The 21,646-nt window shown below is 35.3% G+C and overlaps 1 protein-coding gene across 1 annotated transcript in view; it reads left to right on the top strand.

Moving 5' to 3' along the window:
- Positions 1-21,646, top strand: part of LOC150108597 (uncharacterized) — a 186,253-nt gene that overhangs the window by 13,350 nt on the left and 151,257 nt on the right. The window contains exon 3 of the mRNA XM_090416046.1: positions 14,393-14,559. Coding sequence (XP_090272172.1) covers positions 14,393-14,559 — 167 coding nt within the window. The remainder of the gene's footprint in view (positions 1-14,392; positions 14,560-21,646) is intronic.

Genomic DNA, 21,646 nt, shown 5'->3' with positions numbered 1-21,646 from the left:
CACCTGTGAAGAAGTCACCACTGATCTCATGAGTCGGAACCTAACACCAGTGAAAGTGAGCAGGATGCTCAGGGCAGATAAAAGACCAATGCCACTAATACTCGTAGAAATTGATAAGACACAGAAAGAGATATATGAATTAACAACGATATGTGGCCTCAGAATTTCAACTGAGCCACTGAGGAGGAAGTCGATGGCTGGACAGTGCCATAGGTGTCAAAGATTTGGCCATGCCCAAAAACTCTGCAAAGCAAATTACAGATGTTTAAAATGTGGCGAGGGCCACCAGACAGTCATGTGCACAAAACCAAGATCCGCTCCAGCTAAATGCGCAAATTGTGGAGGACCTCACCCTGCAAACTACAAGGGATGCATTACACATCCAAATAACCGAGGGTTACAAAAAACTACCCCTCCAACACAATTCAGTGATGCTCAAGCCAGCCGTGCTAGTTATACCTCAGCTCAAACTATCAGTAACCCAACAACTCAAGAAAGGAAACAAATGCCTAAAACTTATGCAGAGGCAGCACGAACAAAGACTACTCCAACTCATGACCATGTAGGCTCAAATCTTACTTCAGTACTAACTGCCTCACTAGCTACCATGTTACAAGAATTCAGTTTGACGAATCCTTCGCCTTCCTCCACGAAAAGATTCCTACAAGGTACCCATTCAATTCTGACAGCCCTCAGCAATGAATAGAAGAAAATTCCATCCCAACTCTCTCATGATCACGGCATGGAATGCCAACAGACTCAGCAATAAAATCCTAGAACTACAAGAGCTCTCTCACAGGCATAATCCTGACATAATACTGGTAAACGAAACACATCTCAGACCAGCTAACAATCCCAAATTACGGAACTATACCATGTATAAAACAGATAGACTAACTGGAAGTGGAGGAGGAACTGCTATATACATTAAAAACTATCTAAGCCACAATGTTCTGACCAATCCCCAAACCAAGAACCTAGAGATAACTGGCATAGAAGTTAATACCAACAACGCTGGAAATATCAAAATCTACGCTGTATATAATCCACCCAGCATTCCATTGCTGGTATCCGATTTGGCCCCATTCTCGGCTTCTCCGATTCCATCATCATGGCTGGTGACTTTAATGCCAAACATACAGCCTGGCATAGCTCCATAATTAATGACAAAGGTCGAATTCTAAACCATTACGCAACACAAAATTCTATTGTTGTAACCGGACTTACAGAGCCCACTCATCATAGCCCAACTGGAAGTTCAGATGTACTTGACATAGTTGTCCTCAAAAACATCAGATATCAATACCAGCTGGAAGCAATAAATGAACTTTCATCAGATCACAACCCTATTCTGCTTAAACTTGGCACACAAGAACAATTCTCCCCTCCCCACTCTTTCATATCTTGGGACAAACTCACCAGAATCTTACCTGATCACATTGGTCCAGTTCCTACTATTCACACTAAAGAGGAGATAGAAATGGCTGTAAACAACTTTACCATCCAAATCAAAAATGCAATAAAGGCAGTTACCCAAACCACAGTTTCTCACCCTAGTGGACGGATCCCCAAAGAAATTATGGATTTAATTAGACTGAAAAACAAAGCCAGAAAGCGGTATCATAACACAAGAGCCCCTCAAGATAAAGCAAACTTGAACAAATTAAACAGACAAGTACGGGAAGCCATCCAGACACATCGAAACCAACAGTGGGAATCTAAGCTAACAAATTTAAACCCTGAGGACAACTCCATATGGAAGTTTATGAGAACCTTCCGCACCAAAAGGCAACTTTTACCCCCAATTCAAACCTCAAAAGGAATAGCTCACAATGATGGGGAAAAAGCAGAGGCTCTAGCCGACAGCTTGGAAAGTCAATGCAACCCCTCATATGAAAACTTGAACATCAATCTCATCTACAAGATTCACCGCCGAGTCAGGCAGGCCATAACAGAACAAAAAGATGATCTAGAATCTCTCACACCCACTTCTCCAACAGAAGTTATAAACATTATAACCCACCTGAACAACAATAAAGCTCCAGGCCCAGATGGAATTACGAACAGAATAATCAAACTACTCCCCAGAAAAGCCATTGTACATCTAGTCAACATAATTAATGCCATCCTCAGACTCCAGTATTTCCCTTTAACATGGAAAATAGCAGATGTCACACCAATTAAAAAGAGTGGAAAAAACACTCAACTCCCTGAAAACTACAGACCTATCAGTCTTTTGTCTAACCTTGAAAAGATAGCAGAAAAAGTAGTCCTTACTAGACTTCAATCACAAACGGACCAACTACATATAATCCCAAATGAGCAATTTGGATTCAGAAAAAACCATTCCACCGTTCAGCAGATTCACAGATTGATCGAGTACATTTCCGAAGGCTTCAATCGGAATCTTCATACAGCTGCAGTCTTTTTAGATGCCGCAAAGGCTTTTGATAAGGTGTGGCACCAAGGTCTTCTTTACAAGCTTATCGCATTCAATATACTTATTCAGCTAGTTAAAATAATTCACTCTTACCTCAGAGACAGATACATGCAAGTCAAAATAAATGAAACTGTATCAACCAGGCGCAAGGTTTTGGCAGGAGTACCGCAGGGCTCACTCTTGGCCCCCTTGCTGTTTTCTATCTATATTGCTGATATCCCTCAAAACCCAAGCTCAACAATCACTGCATTATATGCTGATGACACTGCATTATTAGCAAGATCTCTCAGCCCAAAATTGGCTATTAAGAGACTCCAAAGCAGCATTCACACACTGGAAAGATGGCTAATGGACTGGAGAATTCAAGCCAATCCACAGAAGAGCTCAGCCGTACTGTTCACCAGAAAAAAGCCTCAAATCAAGGAAGATATACATTTACTAGGTGTTAAAGTCCCATGGCAGAATACAGTCAAATATCTTGGAGTAATTCTGGATAAAAAACTACAATTCACCAACCATATAGAACACATAAGTTCAAAGACGTCTAAAGCAATAGCGCAGCTCTACCCTATGATCAACAGAAAAAGTAAATTAGATACTCAAAACAAACTGCTCATATACAAGATGGTAATACGCCCAATCATAACTTATGCATCTCCTGCGTGGAGTCACACTTCGAAGGCAAATATTCAGAAGCTGCAGAGATTGCAAAACAAATGTCTGAGAATGAGTTTATATACTCCATGGTTTATCAGAAACTCCCAAATTCACAGAGACGTCAACATTCCCTACTTCACAATTCTTCTTCATGACCTAGCTGAAAAGTTCTTCAATAAGACGATCAATCATCCTAACCCACTGATCAGACTACAACGAAGCAGATTTCTACAAATACAAGAGACCCAAGTCAATTCTATGCTCGGCTGAAAACAGTTAATCTCGCTGCCCTTTCAGAGCGAGCTTAAAACTCAATAATTTTCCACCCAAAGAACTTTCCTTTTCAGATGAAGGGGAATATGAAAAGCATTTATGCTTCACCCATCAAGTCAGTACCGTTATGCGTGACAAGAATAGAGATGGATATGATGTTTTTCATGAAAACAGATGATTAGATGATGGAGATGAGTGATCATCATCTAATGTGGAGATGAAAGGAGCAAACATGGCAGTGTGTGAAGAGGGGAATAGAATGAAAATCTAGTTGGACATGTTGCTATAGACTTAGTAATGTGGAGGATAACGAGAAGAAAATGTATGCACAAATTGGTGTAGCTAATAAGAAAATGATGATTGTTATGGGTGATTTTAATTATAGTAATATAGATTAGAATGAAGAGACAGGCATCTGGGAGCAAAGGAATCAATTTTTTGAGTTTTTAAGGGACAGCTACCTTAGGCAATACATAAGAGCAGGCACGTGGGGATCAAGGGTTTTGGAATTGATTGTCTCATCAGAGGATATTATTATAAATGTAGTGTTAAATCTTCCTCCAGTTGGTGAAAGTCAATTAAGTGATTACTTTGGTGGCGGCCAGTCATATGAGAATTTCTGTGAGAAAGGGATTATGAAACTAAAAGGCTGGTGATTATAATAAGCTCATGAGACAGCTTGCAGGTATATCTGGGGGGGGGGTTCACAGGATAAGCAGGACGAAGTAGATGCCGTGCATTGACAGATTAACACGGTGAGTGCGGAGAATTGGATGGAAAGGAGATCAGTTCTGCTTGGGACCTATTTAGGAACTGTGGCAGAGGCAATGTCTGAATGCATTCCAAGATCAGGAGGCTTTAACTTATGTCTTTACCATGCCCAAATTCCAAAGGAGTGGAATACGGCAAAATTATTCTGCTTCATTGTTGTTGTCTTGTCCTTTGAAGAGTCTTAGATGTTTCTGTGTGCTCCTTGTACTGCTTTGGCTATGTCGATGATTTTGTTTGTATAGAGCTGTTGTTCAGGATTAGGATCTATTTCTTGCAAGGCTGCTGTAATTGCTGGACAGGTAAAGATGTGAGTGGGTGTCAGTTCAGTATTGGGGCAGTTGTTGCAGTTTCTATATGTTCTTGTATCATCTGTATTGATCTTCAGTCCTCTATAATGTCCTGTTCGTAGTCTTGCTATCATGGTGGAGGTCTTTCTATCAGCACTGATTTCGGGAATTTGATGTTGTATCACTGATTTCAGTGGAATTAGTTTAGCTTTTGTTAGTGCGTTGGCATCAGCAAGAGTTATCATGTGAGTTTCTTGGTTGAGTTCTCTGGCCTCTTTTGCTAATTTATCAGCTGCTTCATTGTAATCAGTGCCTACATGAGCAGGAATCCATTGTAAAATGCAACTTTTACCTAAACACTTTAGTTGATTTAAGAGTTTATGGATGTCTTGTGTGAGCTTGGTATTGCCATTTTTGATTGCCTCCATAGCTTCGTAAAGGGATACTAAGAACTTTGAATTAGGATTCAGAATTGGGTTGACAGTAACATTCTCTTTGGACATCATGGGTTTGCTAAAAGAAGATCATGTTTTAGCAATCACTTACTAAAGACTTTGATAGATTGCCACATGACAAGCTGGTAATTAAGGAACAGATGAGGTTGGATAGTGGATTGGGGACTGGCTGTCTGATTGGTATCAGCAAGTAGCTTACGGGGAAGCAATATCCCATAAGTGGAAAATCACTAATGGTGTGCCTCAAATGTCTGTTTTGGCCATTGCCATTTAATTTGTATGTAAATGACATTGGGAAGTGTTTGAATGGCGATATGCAATTGTTTGCTGATGATGCAAAGTTGGGAAGAAATCTGAGGAGTAGAATAGATGTTGTAGCCTTGCAAGTAGACTTGCAAGCTACAACATCTATTCACTTGCAAGTGAATAGATGTTGTAGCTTTGAATAGACTTTGTGAATGGACAAATGAATGGTGCTACATAGCAAAGTGCAAGGTTTTAAGTTTGGGAAGTTCAGATGAGATACATAGATTGGGGGGAGGGGTATTGGTGGATAAGGACCTGAAATTGTGAGAGCAGTGCATTATGGCAATGATGCACAGAACACTGACAAATAGGAGCAAGAATGTTATGATTCCATTACATAAGGCTTTGATAGACCACACATGCATTACTGTCTACAGATTTGGTCACCAAGATTATAGGGAGAATAAGAGGCTGTCCCTTGAAGCTGTAAGGAAGGTGTGAACAAGAGAGTGAGGAGTATGTTTTTTACATGTTGAGTTGTGGGTGGTTAGAATGCATTACCTGGAAGTGTGGTTGTGGTGGTGTGTGGAGACAGTGAATACATTCAATCTGTGGTATAAGGTGTGTGTGTGTGTGTGTGAGTGAGTGATGGAGGCCTTACAATGGGTTGTCTGCATAGATGTCTGATAATAATAACACTGGGTTACTACATTTAATCACTACAATTTAGTTTCTACATTACATGGATTATAGTCATGAATACATCCCAGCCATATGCTGGTCCCGAGCCCGGATGAAATTGGGAGGAGGAAGCAATGGTGAACTACCCTGTAAAAATTTCACCAGGAACACTTTGTGGGCAATGCCTACAAAATCACATAGGGTTGGAAATGACTGAAAGGAAAAAACCACCACCACTACATTTAAAGAACTTGAATGTGAAATGTATTTAACAAAACAAGTGAAGAAAATCCTCTCCAGCCATGTTTCATCTATCACAAAAATGGTAACCTCGTGGTTAATCTACCCTGTGTACAGTCTCTCACCATATAACAATAATTTTTTAAGATTACTTAAGCAACTGATCAGTCAACTTTGAATCTTGACTTTGTTCACCTAAAACTTTCTTCCCATTATCTAAATATTCTGGATTCATTAAAAACTTTGCCCTGACCAGATTTTATGAAATCACACCTACAAAAGACTTTGTTAGCCTATAGTACAGTACATTACATTAGTATTATACTGTGAATAGGCTGAGGGTTACGTTATATTGAAATTCTTTTCTAGAAATCAAATGTGAATCTTTTTCAAGACACTAGACAGTGAAATTCATGTAATTAATATGTTGCTAGATTGAAATGTGGATGTATTTGAATAATATAGCTCATAATGGACTAGTGTTCTCTAGAGCGAGTTGGTGATTGGCTTAAGAACGTATCTTTAGTTTGAATATTTGTATATTATCCTTTCTTCTCTGAGTATAATTTTCTATATTTGCTACTGAAAGTAGCAGTGCGATAAGTATTATTATTGTAACTTATGATTATTTTTGTAACCACTATGGAGTCAACACACTCATCGTGAGAGGCCCACTTAACCAGTAACATGTCTATCATAATGAGCTTTGAACCCATGAAGCTGCTCTATTACTCTTAACATTAAATTGTCTTTAAACATGATTAAATGTGAAGTTATATTTGTAGTGTTTTTAATGCTCTGTATACCCTAAGGACGTTTGCAAATTATTGATGAAACTAGCTGGTTTATTAAATTAATTTATTAACTTATTATGGCGCTTTTTCCAAGTTAATATCACTCATCAAGTCCATGTGTTAAAATTGGCTCACCTGGTTTGTTTTGATTACTTTATGTATTATTTTATATATATTTAATTGATTCTCTGCCTAATTCTGTGTACTTAATTTCCTATTTTTACTTTAAAAAAAATGCCTAGGAAAGTAATGTTAACCTTTTCTGTCAGTCATTACTGAGAATATATTTGATGTTTTCCCATGTCTGTTATCACAGTGTAATTATTTTTTATTGCTGATTTCATACTCAGTTTGTTTAGCATTTACTCATTTCAGTAGGTTCTCAAGTATATTTTGACACTCCTTTTATTATTTCAGTTTTTAATAATGTGATGTAAGGCATTGGCTTATTGAAAGGCACAGCATGCAAATTTTATTTACATGCTGTGCTTTTTTTTTTTTTTTTAAATAAATTTACTATGTATAATAAATCTTCAGTGAGAACCAATGTAGCAGTCCTGTCAACAGCTGACTAGACAGAAGGGCTTCAGCAGAGCAGGGATTACAAATCATCTTAGCATCTGTACCATTGAAATCAGTTTTAGAACTGTGAAATGTTGTTTGTAGTGCACCAGCATTTCTAAGTTAAATGAACATGCCTCTTCTAAATAGGAGCTGTTCGTATCTGTGGGGAGGAGAATTGTTTTCATTTTATTTTATTATTATTTTTTTAGTTAACAGCGGTTTTTGTTTGAGAAAGACTTGTGAAAGTACTTGTGCTATCTACAGTGCTGGGTAAATAGCAATGTGTGTTTGATTCAATTTAAGGATTGAGGCACATTTTGGTGGCTGCACTACTGCGCATCACTTTTCAGGATCTATTCTGCTCATCTCATTGGGGAGGATCTTGAAAAGGTATCTCCTAATAATAGTTACCTTAACTTCACACAAATTGTGATGACTGGATAACCACATTCAGTAGGATCATCACTCAGCAGCCAAAAGCAATGAATTTACTTTTTCACCCTGAAAGCTTTGGTTGCCTGATAACTTGAAGAGATTTAACATTGACATAACTGTCCTCTTGTGTTTTCTGGGACTTTTGATCTTTTTTTTTTGAATTGAGGGCTACTAAGCTTTTGCAGGTAGACCAAAGGCTTAACCGGGCTTCTGGTGCAAATGCAAAACAAAACTTAAGTATTTATCGCTAGTCACCTTCTAATCAACACCCCCTTAGCAAATGACATGTGCTCATCATTCATTGTTTAAATAATGCATAAATGTTTCTGAAGTTTGATTTTTAAAAAATGCAATTGCTTTGAAAGCATTTTGAATATTTTTCTTCTAAAAAAGGAAACGATAAAAAAAAAAAAAAAGAAATATCATTGCAAGAATATGAAGACTTTCTGTGATGTAAATATTGTGTACAGAAAGTGTTAATGTCACAGTTGGGTGTTATTAAACACTGTCAAGGGAACTATTGGGGAAAGTGAAAAATAAACTGAAGTGGAATTTTCCTGTTGACAAAATGTGCTGAACATGAATCATGTTATTTTTTCACTTTTCATGAAAAGAACTCAATCATTGGAATTTGATTATTTCTTATTGTTCATGTTTGAGATCATCTTTATGTTGTCACAAGAGCCATGGACAATGCTGATAATTGGATTGATAATTTTATTTCATCCATCATGGCCATTTAGATGCAAACCATAGATTTAATGTTGTTGCATAACAAGGATGGGACTGACGTATAGTGCTGCTCAGTGGATACTGGTGAAATTAGCTACATTTTGGAATATTTCAAAGCATTATTTTAAAGATAGCCTTGGTTGGAACATTAAGTATTAATTTCTGAATATTTCCCAAGAGCTATTTAAAAAGGACTTCAATTCACCACCAAAGTTGAATATGTTATCAAGCACTCAAATCCAACATACTGCTATGTGGCATCTCTGCTATGATGATTTTCAAGGAAGAAATTGTGAAATGTGAATGTCATATTTAGTGATTTTGTTTGTATTTGAAACACAAGATATGCCTGTTGTGACTGACCTTTAAAGATGCTCAATTGTAACCATCCTTTGATAATTATTGGAACATCTCTCTATCTTCTGTTGCAAAAAACCTTTGCTTACATTCTTACTAACTAGCTGCTTCCTCTTACCAAAGAAATTTATTGAGGTTTCGTGATATCCTGTGGCCACTTGATGATCTTCACTTCATGTAAACGAAGAGAAATATCATGAATTAAACTTCCCACTTGCATGTTCTTTATATTGTTCTAACCAAAGCATTTGACCTAGTCATCTGGAAACTTAGAAACTATCAAAAGATTGAGTGACCACCAATATTCATCTCTGATTTGAGACTGCTACACAATGTGAATAACTAGGAACAGCATTAACTATTCTTGGATGACTTTGGTAAGAACATAGAAAATAAATATCAAGAAGGTGGCAAGATATTCTGGAGGTTGTTAAAAAAGCTCACAAATGGAGGAAAGAGTGTTGTAAAAGGAATTAGAGATGACAAAGGTGACATGAAAACTGCAGAAAAAGATATCCTTGATATATATGGAGTAATTACTTTGAAAATTTGCTAAATAAAACAATCACTGACAATGCAATGGTAAAAAACAGTCAACAAGCATGCAATTAGGAATATATATCCATACTTGAAGTAGAAAAAGCCATCAAAAGCCTGAAATGTGGAAAGGCAGCTGAAGTAGATGATATTTGACTGGAGAGGAACAAATTCCGGATGATTGGAGTAGAGCTGTCATAGTACCCATATATAAAAAGGGAAATAAAACTGAATGTGAGAATTACAGAGGTATTTCTATACTGAGTGTTCCTGGCAAGATTTATGCAAGTATACTTGAGAAACTGGTTGAGAAGAATTGGAACAGAAACTTAGTGAAGAACAAGCAGCATTCAGGCCAAATAGAGACTGTCAGAATGAGATTTTCACTTTATGCGAAATAGTTGAGAAACCATGGGAATATTACAAAGATCTGTATTTAAGTTTAATAGTTTTGTAGATCTGGAAAAGGCATATTACAAGGTGCTAAGAGAAAAGCTATTCAAAACGCTACTGTTGTATGGTGTCACTGGGATATTATATCAAACAATACTTTAATGTTAAATCTGGTGTCAGACAAGAACATACATTATCCCCTCTGTTGTTCATTATCTATATGAGTCACATTATGAAGGAAAGTGGTATTAAACCTGATATCAAAATTGGAAATGTTAATCTCAGCTCTTACTTTATGCGAATGATGTTATATTTCTAAATAAATCTGCTACAAGTCTGCAAGATTCCCTGACTAAATTGAATAACTGTTGTAATGATATGGTATGGAGGTCAGCAGTAACAAGGCAAAGACAATGAAAATAGGCAGATGCATTGAAAATATTAACTGCATTGTGAACAGAGAACCTATAGAACAAGAAAAACATTTCAGCTACTTAGGCACAATTTTTAGTGAAGATGGTAAATTAAATATGGAAATAGACAACAGAATCAACAAAGCTGGTAGGAAGCGAACTGAATAATTTTATATGGAATAAGAGAGAAAATAGTCAAAATACTAAATTTGCTGTATACAAGATAGTGTTCAAACCAATTTTAAAGTTATGGATCCAAAAGCTGGATTAGAAATAAAACACTTGACTAAAGACTAGAGACCGCAGATATGAGAGTCCTGAGAAAGATTAGGGGCGTGAACAGATGGTATCATTGGCAATATCATATTAAAAACGAGGATATTAAGAAAGAACTTGTCATTGCTAGCATCCAGGAATGTGTTAGCAGAGTTAATCTCAGGCGATATGGTCACTTTGAATGGGAGAGGAAAGATTAACAAAACAAATGTTCTCTGCCAAGATGGCAGGAAAAAGACCCAGAGGAAGACTAAGATATTGGTGGATTGATATAGTAAAAAGATCTTAGAAATATAAGGTCTGATAATGTTGGAATCTTGACAGGTAACAGATTGATTTGAAGGAAGACTGTAGATAGGAAGTTAGTAATGATGTTTTTCATGTAGTGCTATCATATCCTGTACATCCCTAGAGGGTACATGTCAGGAATTTGATGATGATGCATTAGGTATTCAGAGACCCTTTATGATCAAAACATGAAGGGCAGTTTTGCATCTGTTGAAATAGCCTTATGGTAATGGAGAAACTTTTTAACCCTAACAAACTGGTCTAAAACAGAAACAACAACAACAGTGTCACTTGTGGAACTCCAGTCTACATGCCTTTTCACTGTCCGAAACAACTTTCAGTCATTATAGACACTTTCAAAGGCCGATGAGTAAGGCTTGAAAAATTTTGTGCTCGCTCATCAATCAGGTAATATATCTGACTAATCATGGTATCAGTCTGGATGTATTCTCCATGGTTATTCTTATATATCATAGTCACATGTGTATTTAAGCTTTTGTGGCTAATTTTTACCTGTATAACTACTAGAGTTGTTCGATAAGTAATAAGACTAATTTTACTGTCGCGAAACCACTCATCACAATATTAATTTCTTTCGAATAATGAAATGTTGCTGTCTGTATTAACAAAAGAGGTTGATAGATGGCGTATACTGGCTGATGTGCCAGAGTGTCACATGACTAAACGCAGGTGCTCATCGGCGTGCCTACGAGGTGTGACCAGTCTTCGAAATGGAAGCGTCCTTGGAACAGCGTTATGCGATTAAATTTTGTGTGCGTTTGCAAAAATCGGCATCGGACACTTTTAACATGCTACACGAAGCTTTCCACAATGAAGCAATGTCGAGGGCAAGTGTTTTTCGCTGGCATAAAACTTTTAAGGAAGGAAGGCAAAATGTGGAAGATCTTGAACAAGAGGTAAGACCTTCAACGTCCATCACAGAGAAGATGATCAACACAGCAGCGATTATCATCAAGGAGGATCGCAGAATTACAGTACGCCAGCTGCATGTTGTCTTGAATATTTCTGTGGGAAGTGTTCATTCAATCATGGCTGAACATTTGGGACTGAAACGTGTTTGCGCCCGACGGATTCCCAAACTCTTGACACCGGAGCAAATGCAGCATCGAGTGGATGTGTGCACAGAATGGAAAGAAAGACTGGAACAAGAAGGTGACAACTTCTTAAGCTTGTTCGATGCTTAATTTTGCAAACGCACACAAAATTGAATCGCTCGTAGGTGCGTCGAAACAAGCTTGCGTTTAGTCACGTGACACTGGCACATCAGCCTGTATACGCCATCTGTTAACCTCTTTTGTTAATACAGATAGCAACATTCCTTTATTCCAAAGAAATTAATATTGTGATGAGTGGTTTCGCGACAGTAAAATTAGTCTTATTACTTTTTGAACAGCCTACGTATAATTAACACTTGATCAGTCTTTGAAAGAAAAAATCATACATTTTATAAGTGATGCAAGACCATTTATTATTATTATTTTATTTATTAATGATACTATTTTTCACTATGCTCTTGCTTGTAATACTTATATCTTGATTCATGAATGGAAAATATCAAACAATTTCTTATCTACTGTTATAAACAAATGTTAAAAACATTGTGTCATAAAAATCCTGAATAAACAACTAGGTATACATATATAACTACATTAGTGTGTCTGAATTCTGATTGGCTCTGAAACATTGTCAGATGGATAGGGTCATTGATGTCATGTGACAGCACAACTCAGAAAACAATAATAAAAAAAAAAAACTATTTAGATTACAATCAATATTAAGAAATGTTTTGGGAAAATCAATATTTTTTTCTCAGTTTTTCAAGTTTTAATATCTGCTATTAAAGGTCAAGTTCTGCATATTCCATTACTGGATAAAAAATAAACCTAATTACTCGGATTTTTTTCTACGTCAACTAAAAGTTTCATTGAGATGCACAGTTTTCAATCCTGTCCATGAACAAATTGGTTTGCATATAAACACAACACAAAAAAGAGACACATGCTTCACCATTCCACTGCAGTTGATTTAGCAAATGTACTTATCATTCAGTTGGATGAAATTTTCCTTATCTTGGTGCACTCAGCAAATGCTGATATTAATGAGGAAATTCATTGTTGTTTGAAAAACACTAGTGCAGCTTTTGGATGTAAGTAAAATAAGCCTTTAATGATCCCTGACATCCATGCTGCAACTGAGCTTGGTTTATAGATTTGTTGTCATCGTGAAATTTCGACCACAAGGAAGAATTTCACCATTGGAAAGACACACGCTAAAATTAGTATTTTGATTGAAGCTAATTACACAAATATTAATAGTGATTATCCACTGCCATTGTCTGGATTGGTCATCACTTGTATATTAGATATCCACCTTCCAAAACAGATCATCTTGGGAGCAGAACTATTGGCAAAGTGGTGGATTATGTCGTAATGAAAAATAATGAAACTTGGATGGTCAAGAGGTTTTGGGTTTGTTACTTTCACAGATCCAAGTTGTGTTACCATGGTTCTTTCAAGTGGCCCTCATGAATTAGATGGAAGAACAGTAAGTTTTAAAAATGTTTAATTTTATATTGCCTCAAAAGAGAGCAGGCAAAGTGCTCCAAGGATAACCTCAAGATGAGCACAAATAAATATCAACATTCAAAATTGAGGAACTTGGGTTCTAGAGATTGGTCAGAATGGAGAGACAAAGATTGTCTGTAGGATCTTAATCTTTTGAAACTATGGTGTGCAATAGAGACTGTGCAAATAAGAATTTAAAAAGTGTTAGATCATATGCTCCTCAACTATGATGCCTTCTGAAGCACATTGCAACTATGAAAGTTGCATGTAGATCGTTTGTCAGTCATCTCTGGACATGTAGCTGTTTGGAAGGCAGTCACTGATTAGTGAGTGACTGCCTTCCAAACATTGATGATGGTGGAATTTTAGAAAGAGGATGTCAATATGTCTATAAACCAAACATGGAACTTTTTCAGGCATCCAATAAGCAAACATTGGCCTTGCATCATGTAACGAAATTTATCTTCTCTGCTAATAACTAGAATAATTTAATTGTTTCAATAAAACCTAGTTTTCATTGCAATTGGGAACACTGTAGAGAATCTAAAGCTGAATGACCAAAGTAATATCGGGACTCTGGATTGTTGGTTATACAGAGCGGTTGAGGTAATGTAGAGAGTGGCGGATAGGAGGAAAAGAGAGACAAAGGTATTTTACGAGAACGAGAAGGGAATGTAATGTTGCTGAAATAGTGGAAGGTATTGATTAAATTTTTTAATTAATAAGTTAAAATTTAATTGTATAAGTTTATCTACAAGAATAAGGATATGTCTACCAATGCAGTGTTATGGGGGTTACTGTAATAATAATAATTTTTAAATTAATCTCCTTGGAAGTTAGTTTTATGTGCTTTTGAAGGCATGGTTAGCTAATTTGGGAAGTTAGGCATGTTAAATATAATTTTCATTTTAAGTTATATTATTCTTTTTTTTTTTTTAATCATTGCTTGTTGTGTATATTTCCTTTAGAAAGTCTACTGAGCTACTTCAATAGATATGGAGAAGTGGTGGATTGTGTTGTAATGAAAAATAATGAAACTGGACGGTCAAGAGGTTTTGGGTTTGTTACTTTCAAAGATCCAAGTTGTGTTGCCATGGTTCTTTCAAGTGGCCCTCATGAATTAGATGGAAGAACAGTAAGTTTTTAAAATGTTTAAATTTTATATTGCCTCAAGCATTTAAATATAGCTACTATTTTTGCAAGACATTGAAACCATTGGAAGAATTTCACCATAGTCACATAAATGTCTTTTTGTGTTCCCTTGAAGAAATACGACCACCAAATCTAAATATTGTGCATGCCTAACATAATGTATCACTTTCACACAGACTAATTTGAAGGATTTGTTGACAGGAAGACGGTAATGTAAACTTTTCAAATAGTGTCATCATAGTATTCTGTACATCCCTTCAGTCTACATATCTGCAGTTTGATGATGATTTTAGACTGCATTGAAATGCAGTCTAAAATTCCATGAAACAGTTTATTTTGTATAAATAAACTGTTTCATGGAATTAGTTCTCAATTGGTCAAAATGGATAAGCTAACAGATATAATACCAATTTAATTCACAGCTCAATAAATTATAAATTATCAATTATCAATTAATAGTGTCCAAAAAATTCCACATCATTGTTAGTATGCATGATTTTTTAATATTTACACTATAGACACACACAAAAGATAACAGGACCTGTAATGCAATAGTTTAAATCACTTTAAATTCTCTAATGTGTGGACGTTTTTATTAAGATCATCTGAAATATACGTATAGTAAGGCCTCTGCCTTACAACATTTTGATTTATGACATTCTGCTTGCATGGTGATTTCCAGTTATGACCAGTATCCATTTATATGATGGCACACATTTGCCTGTAGTTTTAGGAATGTGACACTGCTGTGAATCAACTGATTCATAGTTTTCATGGACCCAGTTTGTTTATGTCTTTGCTTGCTGCATCTCTGTGTTTATTGGAATTTCATTGTGAATTATAAACTGTTTCTAACTTGTTTAAGTTAAGGGATATTACATCCCATATCGTTTCTTAGCCGAATAAGAAACTCAAAGAGTTTCATGCCGAATATAGTAGAAACTATATAAAGTTCGGCAATTCCAAGCATAAGCAAATACCTGGATACTGCAGCAACTGACCCTTAAGGTAGTGCAAGCTGAGGCAACTCATGTCAAAGGTGGAGCAAGCTCCGATCACTATTCTTGATATTTACCCATAATGTGAACATAGCTCCTAGGAGCTGTATTACTGTTCTACATTATGAGAGAAGGTCACTACCCAGACCGGTTCTTGCTTGGAATCACTGAATTTTATATAGTTTCTACTATATTCGGCATGAAACTCTTTGAGTTTCTTATTCGGCTAAGAAACGATATGGGATGTAATATTCCTTAACTTAAACAAGTCTTATGTCGCCGAATTGAAGCCTTTGGCTCTTCATATATCTAATAACTGTTTCTAACTATTATTTTATTGTTGTTAATAATGACATAAGTCATAGTAAGGATACTGTTACTTCCAGTGAAAAGAAGACTTGTAAACCTATTAGATATAAGATTAAAATTATTAAATTTATTTGAAGATGCATATTTTAGACTGATACACTTGTTATAGAAAAATGTACAGAGAAAAGATGATTTTCCATTCAATGTGTGTACCTTTTTTTTGCTTGCAAAAATTATTCAAAATTTTTTGTTTGTGTAACAAATAAATGCTTGATTTATGGCCGTTACACACTTATATCAAAACTTTAAGCCATTACATGCATTTACAGCATGTGTGTGTGTTGAGGAGGAAGAGGCAACAATTTGTTATATATTGCTGGTCTGGGAAACTTAACGTTCGTAACATAACTAGTTTCCTCCTTTGTATAAAGAGAAACTAGTTATGTATCATTAATTTTGTTTACCGTTACCCTGCTAACCTGACCTGATGGGGAGAGGGACATCCAATCTGTAGCCTTGTTTTTCGTGGTCAGAGATCAAATTCATTTACATTATCTTCTAATTAAATGCTAGTAAATGCTGCAGCATTCCTATCCTGTCAGATGCCTTCTCCCTCCAGGAGATCGAGATAGGGCCAGTCTTCTATATTTTTCATCCACTCCAGTCTTCCTCTCCTTCTCTTTCCCTCAACAGTTCCTTCGAGAAGTGTCCTTTGTAGGCAGTCATGTCTAAGAATATGTCCCAAATAGCTGACTTTTATCTTATTAGGCTTCTGTTTTCATCTATCATCTCTAGCCTCTTCATTTGTCTTTCCATGATATCCACATTTCAAAGGCCTCCAGTTTGTTCACTCAGATTGGAGAGTGTCCATGTCTACTCCATATAATAATGTGGACCCTACACTAATGCTGCAGCATTAGAGTTGGCATAGTAACCACAGCAGTTAATAACTGCTATGGTTACTATCAAATTAATGTCATTTGATAGTAATTTACAAGATTGCAAGATTGCTGGAGAACTAGAGTCTAATAGTAACCACAGCAGTTATTAACTGCTGTGGTTACTATCAAATTAATGTCTGGATTACATGATTGCTAGAGAACTACAGTCTAATTATAATGACTTGTTAGAAATAATATAAAATGCAATATAAAAATTTGCATTCATACTAAGTTTTTTTTTTTTGGTAAGGAACAGGTACTTTTTCAATCATTTTGGTGTACAGTGTTCAGATCATTATTAGAAGGATTCATTTTCCAGATAGAAATTTTGTGTCTTGTTTCACCTGTGTATGATAAGTAACAATTGCACTAGATTCACTACACTCCAAAGAAGGAAGGGGATCCAAAGAGTTGAATAATTCCTTACTTTTGTAGTGGAGTAAAAGTGTCATTAGTGTTGTATTTGTGTCATATTCTGCTTATTTTTTGATATCTTCTGATGTATAGAACAGCTGTGGTATAAAAGTTTACAAAAGGAGAGGGATAGTGGTGAACCCATAGCTGTAGGTTAAAAACCACAGGTAGATATTCTTTGTGTAAAAGAAAACTTGTGTACTTTTTCTTTGGTATTCCCATTTTGAAATAGTGAAACAAATTAGGTTCAATTGCATATTCAGAATTTATTATTATTATTATTTGTATTTTGTATTATTTTATATTTGTGTTCCCTTTTTGATATGCATGGTGTAATTATCTCGTTTTAATTACATGTAGGTAATAAAATATTGCAATGATACTGCTCTTTAAATAAGAAAAATTGATTTAAGATGACCAAATGGTCATCATAAATCAATTTTTCCTTTTTTGTATAGCCTTAGTATTTTAAACTATTTCATTTTCTTGGTGGAAAAAGTATGCTTCTATCTAGTACAAAATAATACATTATATGTCTATTTTTATTTTTAAAAATGAATTCTATGGAATTAATTAAAAAAAATTATTTTAATGAATTCTACACTGTGGCTCAACCACATTCTTGTGGGAGAGAGACTGCAGAAACTAAAGTTTTGTTTCAATAATGGAACACCATGAGTTGCCATAATAATAATAACTATAAAAACAGAGTAAACTTACATAAAAAAAACTTATTTGTTTTAAAATTTTCACCATAGGCATATTTAGTACAGGATTATAGAATGGCAGTTAAACAATGACACATGTGAAAAGTGGCACCTTAGTAGCTAACTGTAGGATAACTAAAACAGAAAATTTCCTAATTAAAACACACACACACACATACACAAAATAAAGTTAATAAAGATTAGTAGAAATAAAAAAGTGCTGTCTCTCACAAAGGGGATATATAGACCATCAGACCTGTTTAAGTTAAGACAACAAAGTAAAGTTTTATCTTTCTTTATAAAAATGTTCTTCTTTGAGAGAAACGGCTTTTATGAAGAACTCTTGTTTTGTTTCAGTAAAATGTGTTCTGAGTTTTTCCACTTGGTTATACTATAAATTAAAGATGCCAAGAAATTATATTCTTGGTTTAATCCTTTATCCAAGTTTAATCAAACAAGTTTGTGCCTGAAGTAATTTCAGGACAGGGCAACTTGTATTAAAGATGCCAACGACTTCACATCACTTGCCTTGGTATCCCATAATGTGAAATACGTATCCTTATGGATATGTATTATCATTGCAAAAAGACAATTTGTATTTCTGGTACTTGTATATTGCTGCAAACAAGAGAACATGCATGCTTTGAAGCTGTTGAACAAATTATGACGGAAAATGTTTGCTTTCAGTTGGTGGGATAGACACATCATCATAAGATGTATTAGTGAAAAGGAAGTGCAGCTGGCAGAACAATTAGAGAGGTACCACAATTGATATTCTTCTAAATAACAAATATAAGATGTTATGATGAAATGAGTACTGTATATTGTGCATTCTTAGATTATGCATTTTTGGTTATTTTTTCCATTATTGAAAAATATGTTACAGAAATTGCTGGAGAAACTACTGATAAGATGCCATAATAATTAGACTTTGTTCTCATCACATTAATAGTTTTTTTTTATTTATTTATTTTTTTTTTTTATTAATAAAAGTGAATTCCATGTTTAAACTATATATTACATTGGTAACATGAATGAGCATAGGGCTTATCTTGGAAATCCTGCTCTCAAGACCAAACTTAGGCTCACAATAGCTTCACAGTATTAGTGAAGTTCCAATACTTCACAGTATTGGAACTTGAGCACAGCTTGTTGGTTGGAGAGTAAGCATGCTATCGACTCAGATATTCTGGCATATATTGGAATAAAGGCCTTAGTTTATAAACAAACTTGATGTTGCTTGACTGCTGACCAACACCATTAGAGCTCATTCGTGTTCTAAACTGATCCATGCTCCTCTTCTATAAATTTTCAGCATTAATTTTATCACGAAAAACATTGGTTATGCTAATAATAGTATAACCAATACACTGTGGTTATAGAACAAAACTCCCTAAAATATAAAATGCTAAAAAAATTGCAAAAACACTACAAAAATTGATCAACAAAAAGCCAAAAAAAAAAAAAAAAAAAAACTATATAAAGCAGAAAAGCACTTTTACATCCATTCTACTAATATTGGCAGGCATCAAAACCTGATGTGGTATTCCTTACTGAAACTCAAGTTGTATCTATAACTACAGTCCACCTTATTTAATCCTTTCAGTAAGCTGGTCTGTGTCTCACCTGAGCAGTAAAATTTATCATCTATTGAAGACAATCACAAAGATCCATGCCTGCATTCAGATTTGAATCTGCAGTATGTTGGTTGGGGAGCAGATGCTCTTTTTTGGTCAGCCATGGTAGAATATTAGTGGAAACTAACCTAGAAATTCTCAATTATGAAATGTATGATAATTATGTAATAGCCTAATATGGTATAGTGAAGAAGTGGTGTACTGGTGATATTCTCCAGTGTTTTTGAGAATATAAGGCTGCAAACATTTGAATGATTGAATATTGCTTTTTTGATCTCTTTTTTTGTGGGGGGGGGTAGGAAGAGAGGGCTGAATATAGACTTGCTAATGTTACGTGGAGTGCAGCTTTACTTTTGGATGATGATATGATGATGCTTATCTATATGATAGCATTGTTGTATCATCATCCAGAGAGAGAGAGTTGGAAACATACAAGGGAAGTTATGCTTAATAATGTTAGCTTGATTAGACCTGATTAGCTTGATTGTCATTTGAGCAAGACTCAAGTTTTCAATATTTGTTCTTTTCAAAGGCACTTGATGTAAGTTGGAGTTTTTAACTCTCAAATTGTGTATGCTAAATTTTTCTTCTTGTATTGCCTTGATATACTTTTTGCAAGAGCTGAAATGTAAATCATAAGTTGTGGAAGAAAGGAGAGATGAATAGCCTTCATCCCTCTTTATCCCAGCCAGCAAGAATTATTTCAGTTATTGAATCTGAGCAGGTATTTGGATTAGGAGAGCAGAAGCAATAATCAAGAAGAGGAATCGACCCATTTAACATTCATACACCGTACTAATGTACTAAAGGTTGATCATTCGACCTCTCACGTATGGGCTCAACATAAAAAAAATAAATAAAAATAAAAAAAACATTGCCAAAGGATATAAGGATGAAATAACTGTCAGAATGAAGAGGAGAGTTGACATCAGCAATATATTTGGAAATGGAACTGTTAAAAGAAAATATTGAACATTGGGAGGATTATTTGGTGTTATGGTAGGAAGATGAATGGGTTGTGTTTAGACCAATGCCAGTAAAAAATAATAGTTGCATTTGAGTTGTGAACACTGAAGTCTTTAAGGAAGATTACTTTATCCTCACTGTTTGGATATTTAGACTGCAGAAAATGAATCTTTGGAGATATAGTAATCAAACAGGTCAAAGTGGTTATCAGGAATTAGAAACTATAAAGACATCAAGAAATTAGGCTAAGGAAATTTTGAGCCACAGCATGCAATAAAGAAGTAGTTCTATTATCTGGTCTCTTTCAATTAAAGGTGAGTTAGCCAGTCTCATATGGAGGTAGAGGGTTCTTTCACCTGGAAACATGGGTTTTTCGTTCCTCAGAACAGGCAAACTGGCCTGTGAACGCATGCGGATCCACAGTCATAAGTACATACTTAATTTCCTCATTAGAAGGGCTCAATGAATCCTAAGGGATGGGGGGGGGGGCATACGAATAAATAAATAAAATTCTTTGTATATATGTCTGTCACATGACCTGACAAATGCACAAAAGTACCTTTTCATTCATCAAGTCATGTAACAGAATTTTGTATAGCGTAGTTCAGACAGTTTGACTAATTTATATCTTCAAAGGCTGTGTCAGATATTATGTTAGTGCAAAAATTTATTTCATTACTAGTCTCTTATCAAGTATTTTTCTTCCAGATTAGTTTTTTTTCCTTACATCTTGCATTGATTAGCTTTTACATCTTATTAGCACTGGCCAAAGAAAAAGAATAATGAAGTGCTAAATAATTATTATAATTTCACATTGCTCCCTGTCCCAACCTGTTAAGTTTGTGATAATGATCTTTTATTAGCAGGAGAGGCATAGTCCATTTGTCACATTTTGAAAGCAAGGCACAATTAATCAATATTTGTTCAAAATTTCAGCACTGAGTAAAAATAATTATTTTGCATCTCCAATTATGGTTACGATACCTGCATCAAGTTGAGTGAATGCAAGTCATTCACTCAACTGTGAGAGTATTCATTAGGTTGTTGACTGATTCTCATAGTAGTTAATTTCTAATTTTTAAGACTTAATGAAGTCAT

Source organism: Typopeltis vanoorti, chromosome 3, assembly GCF_054136105.1.
Source record: "Typopeltis vanoorti isolate ZY-2024b chromosome 3, IOZ_Tvanoo_1.0, whole genome shotgun sequence".
NCBI classification, from domain to species: Eukaryota; Metazoa; Arthropoda; class Arachnida; order Uropygi; family Thelyphonidae; genus Typopeltis; species Typopeltis vanoorti.
This window is presented reverse-complemented; position numbering and strand designations above follow the sequence as displayed.